Source organism: Ostrinia nubilalis, chromosome 4 (genome assembly GCF_963855985.1).
Source record: "Ostrinia nubilalis chromosome 4, ilOstNubi1.1, whole genome shotgun sequence".
Classification (NCBI taxonomy): Eukaryota; Metazoa; Arthropoda; class Insecta; order Lepidoptera; family Crambidae; genus Ostrinia; species Ostrinia nubilalis.
Genome location: NC_087091.1, coordinates 7,656,253 through 7,676,490, shown reverse-complemented (window position 1 = coordinate 7,676,490; position 20,238 = coordinate 7,656,253). Strand labels below are relative to the sequence as shown.

General features: G+C 39.2%; 2 protein-coding genes across 2 annotated transcripts in view; one reads left to right on the top strand and one right to left on the bottom strand.

Annotated features, from left to right (window-relative positions):
• Positions 1 to 7,845, bottom strand: part of LOC135088579 (3',5'-cyclic-AMP phosphodiesterase) — a 474,744-nt gene extending 466,899 nt beyond the window's left edge. The window contains exon 1 of the mRNA XM_063983437.1: positions 7,636 to 7,845. The gene's annotated coding sequence lies outside the window, so the exon portion shown is untranslated. The remainder of the gene's footprint in view (positions 1 to 7,635) is intronic.
• LOC135071356 (uncharacterized) lies at positions 399 to 7,915 on the top strand. The gene is made up of 4 exons (XM_063965147.1): positions 399 to 3,356; positions 4,180 to 4,467; positions 7,451 to 7,588; positions 7,640 to 7,915. The coding sequence occupies exons 1-4, from the start codon at positions 399 to 401 to the stop codon at positions 7,913 to 7,915; spliced, it is 3,660 nt and encodes a 1,219-aa protein (XP_063821217.1).
• Positions 7,916 to 20,238: the final 12,323 nt, after the last annotated feature.

The window sequence follows — 20,238 nt, the reverse complement described above, 5'->3', positions numbered from 1 at the left end:
AATAATAATAATAATGTCATGTCACCTGCCAATGTCATGTCTTGTTTGTAAATTTTCCTGAATAATTTTATGTAAATATGGACATTTAATTGTTATAATCTTATCTAAATCGGGTTATTCCCTAATTTATTTATGTTTGTGCAAAATAATACAGTGTTATCAAACAGACTAAATCGTGTTTGTGTAATAGGCACGACAAAGAAATGTCATACCTTCGAACCGAACTGCAGCTAGTAAATAGTGATTATATTATGTTAGCGACAGCTTTAATGCAAGAGAAGCTGGCGAGGAGAAACGAAAATCTGAAGAACAACTTTTGTTGAATACATGAGTGCCGGAAAAATGTATTTCGTCAACTGCATCAACGACATGGACGTTGCCTTGGCAGGCAGCACATTATGATTCTACGCGCACGCCCACCACCCCCTCCGGTCCTGTCCTCGTCATCGTCTCCGCGCTCCTCGTCGGGCGAAGAGTTTGTAACTCCCCCTGACACGGGCGCGTCGAGCGACGAGGGCGGGCCAACGACGCCGCCGCCGCCACCACGACCTGCGCGACGGGGACGTCCGCCGCTGCCGGCACGCTTGGGGTCAGCGAGGCAACCTGCCTCGCGCACGGCCCCCGCTACCGGTGGTGTAGTGCGCCGCATGCGATGGACTCAAACCATGAATGAGAACTGCATGCGCGCCTATTATGGGGCTACAGAAGGGGGAACCGTCCTGACTGCGTATCGTGATCGGATCCTGCCTTTGTTTCAGAACCTTGAGCCGACCATCACCGTTTCTGCACAACGACTATCGGATCAAGTGCGGGCTATTCAACGGTGCAAGCTGTTGGACCAGTCTGTACTTGATCGACTCCGCCTGGAGGCGATGCCTGCTCGGACAACTCCCCTCTTGACGTCGGAGCCCCCTACCTCGTCGTCGCCTACGGTGTCGTCATCGACACCACAAGCGGCGAGGGTAGACTCTGGTGATGAAGAGGAGGGTTTGCCGAGTAGTGTAAGTAACCAGGTGAGTGAGCGATTGAGGAGGGCTTTGGAGGACACTATTGGTCAGTATCGGTTCACGTCAGATTCAAGGCCTCGACTACCGCGTTTGCCCACTCATAGACGTAATTTGGCGTTAATGGGAGCTCTGAATGCATTGCTAATTCCGTATATGCGGACTAGCACAAATTTATTTGATACCCACTCGATCCTGTATTGCGGTGCCATTGCGGTTTGCCGTGTTGCTGGTGTCCAGTTCCCAGACTCGGACAGAGCAACGCGTCCTGCCGGGATGACACCCGCGTGGCAAATACGGATCGAGCGGCGTATTAATGCATTCAGAACTCTCATTGCAAAGCTAATTTGTTTTAGACGGGGAAATAATCGTCCCCGAGTCATGCGGTTTGTGACGCAAGCCTTTGCTGGGACTGGCGTTCTACCTCAGGACTACATGGCTTGTGTCACAGAACGCATTGACTACCTAAAGCAAAAAGTCTATGCATGGGCAAACCGTATTCGTCGCTACAAAGAGCGCGTGAACAGATACTGGCAAAATCGTGTCTTCCAAAGTGACCAGAGGAAGGTGTACCGGAGATGGGAGGGAGCTGATCAACGTGTGAGCGACGGGCAGCTGCCAGATGTCAATACCATGATTGATTTCTGGCGTGGCATTTGGTCGATGCCCGTTGAGCACACTGAGGGTCATTGGATGCGTGTAATTGAGCGTGAATGTGCGTCCATCGAATCCATGGGGTCTATTGTTATAGATCCCGAAGACGTTAGTAGTGCAATCAGCACGGCCCAGAACTGGAAAAGCCCTGGGCCGGACGGATTGCACAACTTTTGGGTTAAGTGGATTCGATGCTCACATGACCGTTTAGCGACACAATTCCAAGAAGCCCTCGAGCTCGATTCCCTTCCAGCCTTCATGACTACCGGTGTCACCACCTTGCTCTACAAATCTGGTAGTACCATGGACCCAAAGAACTACAGACCGATTACATGCTTGCCTACCATCTACAAGCTCCTTACATCTATTCTGACCACAAAAATTAATACGCATATTGTCGCGAACAATATCTTGGCCCCTGCTCAGAATGGATGTAAGGTTGGGTCTCGTGGTACTAAAGAGCTCCTCCTCATAGACATGACCATTAGCCAACAAGTTCGACGGAGCAGGAAAGCTCTCTCTGCTGCCTGGATTGACTATAAGAAGGCCTATGATTCGGTGCCTCATTCATGGCTAGAGAGGATTTTAGAGTTGTATAAGGTAGATGCAACTCTGAGATCCTTTTTAAGCTCATGCATGGGGCAGTGGACTACAGTCCTTCGGCAACCAGGTGGTAGTGAGAGGTCTCCTGATCCATTGAACTTCATAAGGATTGAGCGAGGCATTTTCCAAGGTGACAGTTTGAGTCCCTTATGGTTCTGCCTAGCACTGAATCCTCTTAGCACTCTGTTAAAGGATTCAGGGCTTGGTTATCGGCTTCGAAGAGGAGGTGAGGTCATTAGTCACCTGCTCTACATGGATGATCTCAAGTTGTTCGCACCAAAACGACAAGATCTGGTGAAGTTGCTAAAAACCACACAGGTATTTAGCAACGCCATCAGGATGGAGTTTGGTGTAGACAAGTGTGCGGTCTTACATGTAGAGCGGGGAAAAGTTGTGAATTCTCCGAATTTACAACTTTCTGAGACAATGACACTCAAATCTCTCTCCGAAACTGAGACCTATAAGTATCTTGGTATGTCAGAATCGTTAGGTATATCGGTAGAAGACATCAAAAAATCGGTGAAAGAACGCTTTTGTAGCCGTCTGACAAAAGTTCTTAATAGCCTTTTGTCTGGCGGCAACAAAGCAAGAGCTTTCAACGGTTGGGTGATGCCTCTACTAATATACTCCTTCGGCATACTAAGATGGACTCAGACTGAACTTGACGCCCTGGATAGGAAGGTACGTCAGCAGCTTACACAACATCGCATGTTACATCCGCGCTCATCTGTAATGAGACTGTACATTCCACGGAAGTGGGGAGGTCGAGGCTTTCTAAATGCCAAGAATCTCCACAACCGTGAAGTGTGCAGTCTTAGGGATTATTTCCTTACCAATGAGTGCGGAATGCATCGCGATGTTGTGGCAGTTGACAAAGGCCTCACGCCGCTCTCCTTGGCGAACGAGAACTGGCGCAAGCCAAAGGTACTGAGCGTCGCGGATCGGAAGGACGTATGGAGGAGCAAGGAGCTGCACGGGAGGTTCTATCGGACCCTAACAGGCCCCGATGTGGACCTCCTCGCCCCGGTGAACTGGCTACGCTTCGGTGACCTCTTCGGGGAAACCGAGGGTTTTGCTTGTGCAATTGCTGACGAGGTAATGATGACGAACAACTATCGAAAGTATATCCTGAAAGACGGTACGGTCGACATTTGTCGAGCATGCCACCGTCCCGGAGAGTCACTCAGGCATATAATTTCTGGTTGTTCGCATCTTGCTAGGGGCCGTTCAAGTATTACGTAAGCAGATTTCTTACCATTTTTTACCCCCCCGCCCCCCTTGTCATCAAAAGTAAGCAAAGCACTTACCCCCTCCCCCTATGCTTACGTAAACATTTTTAGTTATAAATGTTTTTTATATTGTCATTTTTAAAATAGGAAAATTCATGAAAATATTAGGTTTAACTGATACACACAGAGTAAGGGACAAAAAAATATAATCAGAAATAAAGAACATAACAAACATAATTGCATCAATTATGCATCAACATAAACACAAATGATAACTTTCAATGCTTACAATACGTTTAGTATCCAAACAAAACACGCGCGCGGGAGGCCGCGTATTTTGATGATATGCGGACTACGACTCTCAAATTTCAATGGGCAATGGTCGGCACGAGAGTTATTATTAGACAAGTGAATAGCGCACGGTAATTTCCCTAATGTGCGGTAATTCCCCTAATCAGTTCTCAAAGCGAGTGCCTACGCATATGTATTATTTGCGGGAATCCCCGAAAAAACGTAAATAACTAACGATGACGTAATCATCATCTAGACCCCCCCTACCCCCCATGTCATCCAAAATAAGCAAAACAGAGACCCCCCCACCCCTCCTTGGTGCTTACGTAATACTTGAACGGCCCCCTAACGGTGAGTATTTGCACAGGCATAACCTAGTAGCCAGAATCATCCATCAGCAACTTGCTCTTCAGTACGGCCTTCTTGAATCTGAGTCGCCGTATTACCAGTACCAGCCGGTGCCAGTTCTTGAAAATGGTCATGCATTGCTCTATTGGGATCGGTCTATCATCACAGACAGGACTATTGTCTGTAATAAACCTGATATTGTGGTGGTTGACCGATCCCAACGTCGGGCAGTGCTCGTTGACATCACCATCCCGCATGACGAAAACCTCGTGAAGGCCGAGAAGGAAAAACAAAGCAAATACCTTGACTTGGCCCACGAGGTGACCGCCATGTGGGATGTTGACTCGACGATCATTGTCCCGATAGTTGTCTCGGCAAACGGGCTAATAGCGAAGAGCTTCGACCAACATCTAAAGAAGCTCTCGCTAGATGGTTGGCTCAAGGGTCAGATTCAAAAGGCGGTGATCCTCAGCACGGCACGCATTGTCCGGAGGTTCCTCAGCCTGTGACCCTGACCACCGGTAGCTTGGGCCCTGCTCCGCTGCCAGCGGGTTAACTATTTTTAAGATTTTTGTTTTTATAATGTATTTTTATTTTTTGATAATTACATTGTAAAAAGAAAAAAATAAAAATAAGAAAGAAAGATTAATAAAGGAGATAATAATAATAATCTTTGGACAATTTCACACAGCGCCAGCTAGCCCCAAAGTAAGCAACTTAATGCTTGTGTTATGGGTGCTAGCTTAACGGATATACTACTTATATACTTTTTTTTTAAATACATAAATATTATACAAAGTCACACCCAGACCCGTCACAGAAATTAAAATTCATCATTTCAATTTCTGCCCGGCCGGGAATCGAACCCGGGACCTCTCGGCATAGTAGTCCGTTCTGAACCACTACACCAAACGGCCGACAAGTTTGTTTGTTTGTTTACTTGAACGCGCTAATCTAAGGAACTACCGGTCCGATTTGAAAAATTCTTTCAGTGTTAGATAGCCCATTTATTGAGGAAGGCTATAGGCTATAAATAAACGATCACGCTACGAGTAATAGGTGCAGAGCAAAAATGAAAAATGTTGCGAAAACGGGTTTTAACGCGTACAAAGTCGCGGGCACAGCTAGTTAAAGAAATATCTAGAACCCTGTCTCACAATAACAAATGGCACTCCTATTTTATCAAATTGATATCCTGATATTTATTACGGTTACGTGATACTCGAAGAACAATGCTAATGAATCATGTTTGAAAGTTTAAAATTTTAATTGCCTGTCCCATTTACTCTTGTCAAATTTCGTTCCAAATTTAGTTAACCATTTACGCAAATTTTATCTCAAGTGGCAAAATACAGCATTGTAACTCGTCAGCACAGACTTTACGTTTTTGATGCAAAATAGCGCTTATTACAATGGGAAAAGGTGCCACAGTTTAGCTTAATGTGCTCTGTCCCGTCAGCGTAATGGCGAAGTTGCCGAGTCTTCAGTTTCCACAGTGAAAACACCTTCCAGCTTGGTGCAGCAAGATCAAAATTTAACCGCTACTCGAAACTTTAATTTGCTTCAGTTTCTCGGCGATTGTTCCATTATTCACTCGTGCTTGTGACGACTCTTAACTTTCGTTTCTTGCACTTAATTGTTAACAATCAGATAGCTTTATGTTGTTACTCCCTATTTACAAATTGTAGGTATGTTAAAGATTTAAAGTTTTGTAGTACCTACCTACTTACATTAAAGTTTTTTTTTTATTGTTACGAAATCTTACTACCAAAAACACAAGTCATGAAACCGCAACCTTTAGTTACTTTTGAGTTTCAATTAGATATTTTATGTTTATTTTTATTAAATTGTCCTATAGCAAACCACACTAGATGTAATTAAGTTAATTTCAGAATTAGGTTTCGTGTGTATGGGCCTTAAAAAAATATTCAAACATTCAAATTATTAAATACTTAATTCTATTTATGAGATACTACTATCTATCATCTACCAGACTACTAAAAGTCCGACTCATTTGTTATTAATCAATAATATCTTGTTTTGCAATACGTATCCCATGTAATCTCATATAGCAACTAAGCTTAGTTTGCGCGCCCAAATCTGGCTCAAGCGTGTCCAAGCCAGGATTATAGTTCGAATGGTGACGCGAAATCGGAATTTCCCTGATTTCCTTCACTGCGATCACAACGTTCACAACTCTGCACTAAGCTGTGTCCCATCGATTAGAGCGATACGGTCTTTGCGCTGTACTACTAAAAGTTCGTCTCATTTGTTATTAATCAAGAATATCTTATTTCGCAATACGTATCCCATGTAATCTCATATAGCAACTATGCTTAGTTTGCGCGCCCAAATCTGGCTCAAGCGTGTCCAAGCCAGGATTATAGTTCGAATGGTGACGCGCAATCGGAACTTCCCTGATTTCCTTCACTGCGATCACAACGTTCACAACTCTGCACTAAGCTGTGTCCCATCGATTAGTCCGATACGATCTTTGCGCTGTTTACGATGTTTATTTTGAAGCGATACCTAAATCAACATTGTAATTGTTCTACCGGTTTGGGACTGTGTATCTAAATGAGTGTTTGTTTACGTTTCACTTTATATCAAAACGGTTAACTACTGAACCGATCAAATGAACGCATGAATGTTTGTGTACATTAACCCTCTTGTGGACCAAATGTGTGTGTGCTTTGATAGTAACAAAGGTTAAAATAAAGTTCTGGTAATCACCCAATTAGTCGGCAAACTATACATACTCGTATATTGTATAAATTACTAAAGTGTTCGCTCCCAAATAGTCTACCTCCAGGGACTAGCTTAATGTAGGGCACTGAATATAACGTGACGTTAAATGTTTATGAGCCCGTAATATCTAGAGGTGTCTTCATAAAAGTATATTACCAGCCTTTTGCATTAGTAAATAAGGTATAAATAAAAACTTCAGAAATGTCTTAATAAAACACGTTCCGTTAAGTTATTGTACAGAAGAATATTGCCTTGATGATATCAAAGTGTTCAGCCATGCAGTTTTATTTTACACTTTTAGATCACGTAAGATTGATGACCATTACCATCTTTGATAGCGATATTCTTTTGTATCAATCAATAATAATCCAAATAATCCCAATACAATGGACAAAATTGCTTTTACAATTTATATTATTGAAACAATGATTGATGATGAATACTTGTTGCAATAAACTGTCAATGATAACAACATTAATGATCTTTATTTTCATTAATCTTCTCTTTATTTTAGCATTTTGTAAATTTATTTTGTCCATTTCAAAGGCGTATCTAAAAATTTTGATTTTCTAGTCTTGGTCCCCGCTGCGTGTAGCAGGCCTCTACGGACGCCGTGACAACCATGCGACGCCTGCGCATCGTAGCAGAAACAGACCATACTACGGTTGCCCGCGCGCAGAATACACTTCACGCAGCGGAGACCAGACGAGTGTACTACTGCAACTTTCCCAGCTGCATGGCTTAAGCTATTGACTTACCAAGTTCATGGAGCTCATGTTGAGGGCTGCCCTCCCTGAGGGCATGGTCGGCCTCGTCGGCCGGCGCCGCCCCGCGCGCCCCGCACCAGGGCACGCAGCAACGGAACACCCCGCCTCCCACCACCTTGCCGCCGGACGGGACTCCTTGCGAATCCGGCGCACTACCGCACACAAAACACAACACCCCGGAACACTGACACCATTCCCAACACTAACTTCAAACTTCACTTCACTTCGCGTCTACTTAAAAGAAGATAACAAGTTCTACATCAGTCTTTAAGCTTAGAAGATAGCAACGATATGTCAGTCGAAGTTCTTAAGAAGAATAAGGAAGAATAGAAGAACACAGTTCCAAAATAGTCGTACACTTTTATTTTACGTCTCGAACACGATTAGCATTTTCACTATTCACCAATCAAGTTTAGTCTACCCCATTATTGCACTGTCGCTCAATAATACCTGTGAAATGAGATAATACTGTTTTCCGTGTGCTATCGATCGCGGATTTAGTTAACACGTGTTATAATGTGAAATAAGCCGGCGTCAACATATCGAAACTGAACGCCATTAATTGAATCCGATACTGGATCAAGCGTATTATTTCATAAGAAGTGACGCGCTGTAGGTATTCCTTGGCCAGCAGCCAAGTCGCCGTGGCTCAAAGATTATCACTCGAGAGCTCCTCGTTTTCGATGACAACGAAATTAAATATGCAAATCGCCACATCTAATCTTGAAATTGCGGATTATAATAATTCGCTGCCGCATTATTGAAATTCAGAACCAGAACCGTAAGACGGCCCATTAATAACAACTACGGAAAGGATAAATTATGGATATTTATTGAAGCGGTGGCAAAATTTAATAATGTCCAATAAGAATTTACGGCCAAATATTCAAGTTCAAAGTTAGTTTGAGATATGACGTGTAGTTTTCTATCATACATAAATAATAAACACGATAAGATAAATTACATCTGAGCTTAATAGTGTAAATCGTTTTTACGTGATCACAGGATTTTGTACCGGTACAAATTTAATATCATTTGTTGCTAATGCCATTTCTCGCAAACTCGGGGTATGACAGCCAAATCCACTTTGGTACACGGAGATTTGATGTACTTTCATGATTTTTATTCCCACGTCGTGTAAACCCGAGATAAAGTTATTTTTGGGCTAGATGGGTATGATCCTACAAATATAGGGTGACAAATTAACCGCTGTGTAGGTACTTACGCAGTAGATTTCAACAAGTAGATCGAGTTAAAAATAGTTTCACAGTGAAAAGTCGATATACATTTTTAGGTAAAGGAGTCAAAATATCTGCCGTATACACCACCTGTTATTTACTGTTTGAAAAAAACTGTTTTTTATGTCGGTACTTCGTAGATTTACTGTCGTTTATGGTAACAAAGTTATTTCCGTGATGTTTTTATCACGTCTTTGAATAAGTGTTTGTTTATTCATCGGACGTATTATTTAGTCGTTACAGTCTAAGTCTAACTACCTAATTGCATTTTGATTTGTATAATCATTTCGTCGTGCTGCAATAATAAGACAATTAAACATATTTATCGAGTTAATTATCTTTACTTCGATCTTCTGCATCCTCAGTCGGTACGAATATTATAGAAGTATACCTCAGTACGAATATTAAACCTTGTAATTAGGCCTTATAATAACTTTCGTTGGTCACCCTGTAAGTTGATGTTGATAACAAAAAATCATTTGTAAGAATTGTTTTGTTTTCTGTGTCTTTGTGAATCTGTGATGACTGAAATTTCTACCAATCTGTCCTTTACACCCTTTATTTTGAGTAGGTGAATACAGCTTTGAATGCAATGCGAAATACGTAGACACTAATTTGCAGTTAAGAACACTAATTGGCTTATTTTTCCAAGATTCCCAGCTCATCTCAAATAGCAAATAAACAACCTATTAGGCAAATTAACATCTCTTACAAATGATCTGTAGAAACAAGTTTTTAAATTACATTTTATACGTACTTAGAGAACATATTATTTTCAGAGCTACTTTTGCACTTAATGACTGCACTTATTTAATTAAAAATCCAGGAAATTGCATGCTGCGTTCCTTTACTACGGTTTTTGTCATTTTAACTAAATTAATTAATTAACAGTCGACAGCAAACTATACATTTTTGATGCAAAATAGCATCTATTACCAAAGCATAGCTATCTATTACCTAGCTTTATGATGCTTTTGTCGTATCGGCGTCCGCGCCTACGTTGACCTCATGTTGATGCTCAAATGTTTTTAAGGCGTTTGTTTGCGCCTTACGTCAAAACAACTGAATCAATCTCGGAGATTTATCGTTAGAATTATTAAAAAAACAGTCAAGGGCGAGTTACACCCGCGCGGAGGGAGTTCTGTACTCTTTCATCGCCTAACATTATTTCTAGAAGTTTTATTTTGTTAAAAAATCTGAGAATTGTTATTATTTTTAATATAGTATAAGTACAATGATAGCCAGATACATTATATTTTATTATTTATTAATATTCCATTGCTCATTTGTACCGAACCCTGAAAAATGTTAAGAAGATTTCATGAGTTGCTGAATAGTAACTATACCTTGTTGGTAATATACCCAAATTATTACATTAGATTATACAAATTATGTTGTATTTTTATCTATAAACGATTTTTTTTCTTTTATTACCTATTTCTTTCCCGCCCTACGATTTTTTTCTGGTACATTTGAAAAATTTTACTTATGAAAAAGTGTTCTGACGTAGGTATATCGAAAATATAAGCGACACATGATGTTGAAAGTGCGTTATCAAAATTATTTGCATAGTCGGGTTTTTACTACGTCGCGCGAAGATCTTAATACCTTGAGATAATCTCTATCAGACAACAACGCTTAGTAGTGTTTGAGTTGCTTCATAACATCTACTTCATAATACGACAGTGATTTAATTTTACAAGCACATTAGAAACCATGTTATTGAAATGCTGTTTTTAAACTAAATATTATTTTGTTAAAGAGTACATTTTTACAGTGGCAATTGTTTATTTATTTATAATGTTTTTTATAGTTATTTATGTCATCATTCATAAACATAATACCTACCTACAATGGGCTAGATGACAAAATTTCAATTATTTGTCAGTCAGACAGATAATTAGAAAATATTAGACTCATATTTTTTTATTTTCTATCATTAATAATAATAACAGTGCTACAATGAGCTGAAATAGCGCGTTACGTCACGCTTGAGTAGAATTTTTACTCAAAAGTGACGTCACGCGACATTTCAACTCAATATAATACTGTAATTTTTCGATTATGAAAAAAATTCAAAAATATGTGTCCAAAATTTTTTTATTATCTGTCTGACGGACTAAATACAATTTCGATTTCACTACCCAGTCATCATCCCTATTATTCTGCTATTAAATAAAAATAAATCGAATATTTTCTAATTGTAATGACAAGTTGTGTATTCCTTGGTTGATTGAACTGTAAAAGTACTAACAAAGCCTTATACAGGGTGTTAGGTAAATGGGTATATGAGCCGACACTAGCCCATGTTAGTATGGGCATATAAATAGTATGGTGAAGTCAGAAAATTGATATCTTCATTTTATTTATTTTAATTTTCATACAAATCGGATTTTATAAAATTTATTTTGCATGAAAATTAAAAAAAATAAAATGATGATATCAAATTTCTGACTTCACCATACCATTTATATGCCCATGTTAACATGGGCTAGTGTCGGCTCATATACCCATTTACCTAACACCCTGTATAAATTAGGTTTTAACTAAATTTTTAGGTAGCTAGATACAAGTAAATGCTATTTCACAGTTAAGAGTTTTTTTAATGCAGGACAAAGTCGATATTTGACTGCAATACCCCGTAAGTGCTTATTTGCTCTCGTAGACTTAAAAAGGCCTAGACCATTATTCGGGGAAAGCATCAATGGTGATGATATGACTAACTTTACAATACGAATGTTTATTGTTTTTTTTTAATTTGGGCATTTTGAATTTCAGAGAGAGCGCGGCGCTATCGGTTTACGCGTTGCTCTGTCCTACGTGATTTAGAATTTTAATTGTTGAAAGATTTTAGGTTGCTAACTATGTTTTCAATGTGGATGGTATTCAATGTGATGAATCTACTCATCCGTTTAAAACTATCGATTTGATTGATATCGCGCCGGTCAAGGCCGCGCCGTGCCGTAGCCGTAGTGTCGTCGTTCTGGCCAACTGTGTCAAACTACTTCCTACTGCCAAAAATAAACTGATTGACACGTTGAGTTCCGTATAATCTCACCATGTTTGTCGTAACGAGCGGTTAGTATACTGTAACCTAATTTGATAACGTTTTGTTGACCTGTTGAATAAGAAAATTTCATGAGGAATTTGCAATAATGCAGACATGTGAACTGCTCATAAACCTGCACTTTCTTATTTAGGTATTATTTATATTATTTTTCTTGGAGTAAGAGGATAATGTGTCCATATTAGTAAGAGTTTACTCTAAGAATGTAGAGTTTTTGAACAAAAAGCACAAAATAATAAGTTGATTTCTGAAAGAACATGTAATCCATAAAGTTGTATTAAACAACGTTATGATTTACAGATATACTACTAACTCCAAAATAGTAACGATAATTTATATCAAAACTTTTGGCTGTGAATAATAACTCATTAGTTATCATAGATGAACAATGAACATGATAATGGTTTGCCCAAAAGTTCTCTCTAAACTCTACTATCGAAACGGAACCCTGCTACGTGACTTGACCCATGACGGCTTTTCTTTTGATGAATGAAGGGGGTATTTGATATTATTTATTAACGAAACACGCAACAGAAGCGATCAGCGCAATCAATTACTACTAGTTGAGTCGGCCAATTGTAGTAACTCTTGCGTCGTCATATTGGCAGTAACTAGCCTGTATGAATGCTCCCGGTGTGCTCGACGAATGTAATGATGCGTGACGTAGTAATAACCGAATTCTGTTTTTTAACCTTCTTGCAAAGGTTATAAGTGCATTTATTTTGTTTTGAATCATATCAAAATTAAAGGTAAAAGATGTTTGAAGATGTTAAAGTTAAAATTACGCTCGATAAATTCCAAAATCATATCATATCATGAAGTTAAAAGAAGATTCAAACATAGATTCCACAATATCACCGTGAATACGGGTCTCAAGCGGCTCTTTTGTGCTTGCCGTCTCTTTTATAGGAATCCATTTGCAAAATATTGTCTCCATTATTACCGAATGTGGATAAATATTTGTTTGGTAAATACTCGAACATGAATATACAAACAATATTGGTTTTCTCATACACGTCAACTACGTGGATTTTGTGTTGGTTGGTAAAGGATTACTTTCCATGAGAAACCCATCGATATAATTTATTTTGAGATCACCACGAAAGTCTTCAGCAAAGATTTATTTTCGGCAGATACCAAAAACTAATAAGATGATTTAGGATTTTATCAGCTACTTTCTACCCAGATCAAAAACATACTTATTCAAACGAAGTAAATTTTGATAAATCGTACTTTGTTCGATTTCGTGGACGCGGTAGAGACATTTTCTTATTCCCGAAAACCTACGGAGGGTCAAACCTTCGAACCTACAAACTGTAAACATTCAACAAGTTGCCCATGAATCAATGACACATCTCGAATAATAAACAAAGTAAATGTCTCTGTAATTATATCGTAAAAGATAAATATACAGCTCGTGTATTTGAATTTTCCGCGTACACTTGAACGTAAAACTGTAAATTGCTGAATTTGTCCGCTCATTTCGTGTGTAGGGAAGCCTTGACACTTTTATAGAAAATCATTTTACACATTAGGCACTCGCAACACTGCGCAAAGCGCTAATGCATGTTTTTTACTGCGTGATATTCAGATTAAACTGTTATCTCTTATGTCGTAACTCGTAACAATGATTGCGTCGCGCTAAACGCTAATTCCACACGACGCACAGCTGAACTACTCATAGCCATTATGTGTGATGAGCGAGCGAGTCGATAGCACATGAAAATTCAGATCAGTCGGTACCGAGTTGATTCTTGCGGATCAAGTTCAAAATAGAGGCGTACACAAAACAATGTCCCAGTGGCACAGTGCACTCGTATCGAGAGCGGCGCGCGGGCCGGCGAGGGTCGCGAGGGCCAGGCCTGGGGCCCGTGAGTCCCGGCGGCGGGAGCGGGAGATGGTGTTCAGCAGTGCATCCACGTCCGCACACGCGGCGCGAGCGAGGCGCGAGGCGGCGGGCGGAGCGGCCCCGAGCGTCGCGACGGCCGGCGGACCGCGACTGGAGCGTCGCTGCGCGCCGCAGCCTAGGGCGCCGAGCGAGCAGGACGCAGATACACGACGACCACCCGCCCGAACCACGATTCTAACCCTTGAACCTTCACACTTGATTCCCATTTACCTTGCCTGCCCCCGGTCTCTTATGTTATTGTACGACCGCAAAAGGGTTTTCACCCCGCGAAGCGTCCGCTACGTAGACTCCAGAGATAGAGATGCTGCGTACTCTCCGACTATCTTGGTTGTTTCTATGTTATGTCACTATTGAACGTGGCTCGTTGTTTGACCGTGAACGTTCAACCGTGCACTCATTCCGCCGATTACTGTTCTGTTTGGATCCAACGAGATTCACGTGACGCACGACATCGGTCAATTTATCGTAGCATCGAAACACGGGCGACGTAGCGCCGGATCTTGTAACATCGTTTAGCCGATCATTGTGCCTCCGTTACAGCCGGCGGAGCTACATAACTCTAGCAAGATGCCTGAAGTTTGCTCGAGTGGGTACGGTTTGTTCACGTTATTGGGCACGTCAGACCCTAGCTCGTAAACATCTGTAGGCTCACCTTGACATTTCGACCAAGGGTTCGTCGGGGAGCCCCTTCGTAGCCATTCGTACAAACGAGTGTGTATACAAATACAAAAATATGTAAATCTGATTCGGCTCATATGACATATTCTGGATTGTGGTGTAATTTCTGGGACTCATTTCCATAGACACCCGCAAAAATTAACATTCAACCGGCGCGCGCGAGGCCCACAATTAGTAGGTCGTGGTGCCTTAATGTCAACGTAATAGTGTCCACTCACGTATGTAAACAGTACTTTTCCGAAATCCCTGTACCTATAATACAAAAAATATTCGAATATTAATGTTTCTTTTTTCTTTATTTCCTAGCTTTGTCAAGGTAACTAATAATAAAACTACGACGAAGTTGTGTGTTTAATTAAAGTCAGCAAAAGATATTAAAATTGGAGACGTTAACCCATCACGCTGCTGTCCATACAAATTGACAATTGATGAATATTTAGCCTCTTGTGAATTCCAGAAATGTCAAATTGCCGTCGCCAAGCCACGGTAATACTGTGGCCAAGGTTTTAGTGTCCAATAATTCAATAAACCAATTACCAAAACATTTTAAATCTTAAACAAAATTAATCAAGCAAGATTTTACTCCAACAAACTACCTGATTAGTATCCAGATCCTATGAATTAGTGTTGTTAATTCCATAGATTTTTGTTGCGTGACTTTAAATTTTTATGTCTTATCGTCTTTATAGAAGCCACTTCGATATCAATTTAAACGTTGAACAGAACAGAACTCCCAAGAATGAGAATAGCTCTTATAACTTTTAAACATCTTGGAAGTCTGAGGAGCAGTAAATGAACTTAGCGAACGCTTGCTGTCGGCCAGCAACTATCTGCCACTTCCGAGCACTTAAACAAAGAAATTTAATATAAGAATTCCTTATTTGCCATCAATATAAATACAAATAAGATTAAAGCACTGCATCAATGCTATTTACAAATTAATGCCAAAAAAGCTGAAAGTTAAGTGTTGTATTTAGAGTGCTAGCACACTCTAGTTTTAAAACTATAATTTACCTACTCAAAATTCATTTACAAGTCCATTGTTGAATATAATTTAATCAAATTAACTGTGAAGTTTTACCAAATTCATATAAATATATGTATAAGTATGAAAGTTTCGGTTTCGCACACAAGTAGGTAGCACATAGCGCCGGTCAACTCTCCAACAACAACCAGACTCTTTAACAGTTTCCTGTAATCTATAAAGTCGTTTTTTTGTAAAATGCCCACGAACGTGATGTGCCAATAATTCCTTGAACGCTGTTCACGTATTCACAGACGCAAAACCGGAAGCCTTTGAGGGGACAACCTCTAAAGTGGGCTCTCAAAGAGTGCCTATATTTTACTGACAAAATTCGTTCAGTGTGGTCACTACGAACAATTTATTAGGTAACTAGTTTACAGGCGAGGCTTTGACCACGTAGATTTTCGCGTGGTAACAAATAAATTTTAATGGTGGTTGTAGTAGGTAGATTTTAGAATGTAAGCATAATAGCCCTGGATATAAAAACAATGACTCTATATTTTAAGTTAGTGACTTCATTTTTACTTAACAACTATGACACTGTTGTGGGCCTGTTACCTTCTACATTTATTAACAATTCTGTTAACAATGTCTGCCCATTCCATTGATTCTAATTCTATATAATAAATTATGATATATTACAAATTCTCATATTAGCGATTATAATAATTATTCATCCCCGTAGCTAACTTCGCTCCCAATTTATAGAATAACCGCAAACTATGACGTATACTAACCACGACTATGCCAGCTATTCCTAAGCCATAAAATCACACTAGATGTGTTATCTCCATGTTGGTCTCTTGGATCAGCAGTTGGTCTCTGGGACTACCAACTTTCCAAAAATTTGAAAATTTGACAAAAATAAAAATGGACAAACAAATGAAGACTTATTTACATGGTTTACATGTTAACTATAGGTTTTTCTTTTGATTAGCCATAGAGCTCTTTGTTTGTCTTTCATGTTGAACTATGTATAATAAATATTAGGTCTCTCTACTCCACTACCCACTCTTTCTACTCCACTCCAAAAAACCTTGGAAGAAATAAACTTTCCCTTCGCCATCATCATCATTTTAGCCACGGGACTTCCATGCTAAATATAGGCCACCACCAATGATTTCCAATATCAAACTGCCTTATAATTGATTAATTATAACGTTAATGACAGCGGAATAATTATAAGCCTCTATTTCACTACGTCATTATTTTAACAATGGCAGTGTGCTTGATAGGAGAGTTAACGTGTTTCAGTTATGTTGCAGTATTATTTGTTCATTTTTTATTCAAACAATTATTGTAATGTTAATAAGAACAAAACATTAACGCATTATTTTAGTAGACAGCTAGCTTGTTTCTGGGACTTTACCTTTATGAATAACTCTTCAAATAAAGACTTCTTCGAAATCGTGTTCATTCCTTTATTATTTTGATTAATTTCTTGACACGTGGGCACAAAGCCGTGTTGTTTTTGGTAACGAATTCCAAGAAAAGGGTTGTTAGTTTAAATGGAAAAATATTATTTTATTAATCATCAGAAAAGCAGCTTTTATGAACTGCTTCATAAATTCGAACATTGCGACAAATATCTGGGCCATAACAACCACAGAAATATTAGAGTTAAAATGGTACAAATAGCTCGTAAATAAGTTTAACTGTTTTGCTTTCCGTCATTGTCATTTTAAATAAACCGCTTGATACGAATCTAGTCGTTAATCTAGCAGTTGTTGGTCACAACCGGATTGTCCAATGATACTCGGTGGCTTCAACAAATGCATGCAACTGGAGTACAATAAAGTATCTTAACACTTCGTCTGTAAGTTTATTTTTACGGAGTTGATGGCTTCTTCATAAGCCTTAACGCATAATAGTGTAATATGCAATCGTGATTCGTTAACAAATAGATTTATGACTTTTGTGTGGAAGAGCGTTTACTCCCAGTTAAATACAGGGTGTTAGGTAAATGGGTATATGAGCCGACACTGGCCCATGTTAACATGGTCATATAAATGGTATGGTGAAGTCAGAAAATTGATATCTTAATTTTAATTATTTTAATTTTCATACAAATCGGATTTTATAAAAAATATTTTGTATGAAAATTAAAAAAAATAAAATGATAATATCAAATTTCTGACTTCACCATACCATTTATATGCCCATGTTAACATGGGCTAGTGTCGGCTCATATACCTATTTACCTAACACCCTGTAGACATCTACTAATCGCTTCTTAGTATCCAGAAAATCTTCTCCCGCACATACACTATTGATTTATCTGCCGCAGAAATAGATCAGAATATTGCGTCGAACACGTACCTACGTTAGTTAATTCATTGCTCCGGTAATCGAAGATGACAGCACAATCGAGTCAAGACGATGACGTAAAGACTGATAGACATTGACATTACTAAATTATTCTGATACGTACGCCTACTACATATTGGATTACTGCATATCTTTCAGGTAGGTATTAATCTAAGAACCATCAATACGTTTCAGTCACTGTCACTCGGAAAACACCAATAGTAAACGAAGTAACGAAGAGATGTGACCCAGTTTTTGTGATCTTTTTTGGTCACAACAAAACAGCTGATATGTCCGGTTTTTGTTCTCAGCCCTGGCAGCCCTGGTGCGTATCGGTTGCCCGCCGAGCCGTACTCATCGGGCGTCAATCGCCCGCCAAATCAATCACTATTTTTAACCGGCATCGAACTCGGACATCGCGGGCACATGTTCCAAAAAGTCTGGGTCCGTAAAACTTTCTGAGCGTGGTTTAAACGCTTCATGAACTCCAGTCAGGAAAATGCCATCCCATCTCGGCACAACGTATTTCTTTTTTAACGAAACTTTAGACGTATTTCGACATTTTACGACTCTATTCCAACAAAACTTGATTCAATACCAATCCAATGCTTTGTCTTCCACTTCACGGTATTCGATTTTGTGACTCCAAATCGATTCGCAAGACGCTACTTGGTTGCGCATAATCGACCTCGATACGTCTCTCCATTCAGCTCGGAACGGCTAGAAGTGTGAAGCGATTTGCTGGATACAGTACAAACAAGATTTCAGAGAATTTATCTTGTAATAAAGCCAGAATACAACAACATAATCATTAATCATATTTTATTAACAAAAAGTTTAGCTCGTGTAAACTGAAACAAATTATAGTTTTCACTTTAAGAGGGTGATAATGTAAGTCAATTAAATAAATTCTTGAAAGGCATGAAATATTATGCTGTAATCCAATTAGAATGAATTACTGTACAAAAATTACCATAATAATATAGTGTCCACATATGCTTCATCATTACATTATGAATTTATTTCTTTTGATAAATAATAAAATATTCAAAAGCCCTGCTGCAATTATTAATTATTCATGTAAAATGTTAGCAGTAGCAGTAGGTACGTATTATAACGATCGAGCCCCAATGCCCCATATACACCGCCTACAAATACCTGGCCTGATTTGCTAAAATCTAATTTAGAATCAATGTGTATTGGCGCGTGTGAACCTTCATGATGTGTAATAAGATAATTTAATTAAGGCGCTGGTGTAGCCCCGGCCTAATGTTCTAACCTAATTTACGTTTTTCGTTCTCCGTGATTAATGACGTCCAAATATTAAAACGCATTAAATATCCGGGTTCAAGGGCAGAGCAAAGTGGCTGGTGGAAACAAACAATCTTATTTACACATAGGGCTGGGTACTCACTGAAACGTTGTTGAAACTGAGCGGGCATTCGCAAACGAGCATTCAGTTGATTGTGGACATTGTATCCCGGCTCGTTCATTATCCGCGAAAAGAAACTTTCCGCTTGCGTGAGTCTAGGCCGTTTGTCGCATGAATCAATTGATAACATTATCACACTCGTACGTAATAAAATTAAACGGACAATAATGTCCAACGTAACAAATAGAGGCAACTTCTCACAAACATCAATGTGACAAACGCGTAACGCTAACCATTACGGTAACATAAAAAGTTTTATTTTAGTGACGACGTGAAAATGACAAAGTTGTTAATTGAATTAAAGGTAGGCACGTCAAGGTGCACAACGTAACGTGACTAATAAAGACACGGTATTTATATGTAACTAAACTTACAGTAACACTTATTAATTTTACATGTAATAAAAAGGCTTTTTTTATTTTCTTTTATTATTTATATTTTCTAAGAAAAATTGTTAATAATGTGTACAAACCTTTATAGATCGCTTAGTACTCGTAACTGTTCCGAACAACATTTCTAAACATTTGAACACTTTAGAGCCAGTTGATTAAAGTTTACGGTACACATCAACGTTATAATACACGTTTACGCATTCAAAGTTACGTTGCTCCAGAACCAATGAGTGGTAACGGACATGTGAAGCAAACAATAGAAAATTAATTGTCTCGACCCGCTAGCGAATTCTACGAACCTTCTGCTTTTATTAGAATATAGCTTTTGCCCGCGGCTTCACCCGCGTGAAATTTAGTTTGCACATATCGTCATAAATTATAGCCTATGTGTTATTCTGGGTTATAAACAATAATACTGTAAAGTTTCATCAAAATCCGTTCAGTAGTTTTTGCGTCAAAAAGTAACAAACATCCAGACATCCAAACTTTCGCATTTTTATAATATTATAAAGTAGGATTTTAGTAGGACAAAAGCGGTCTCTACATA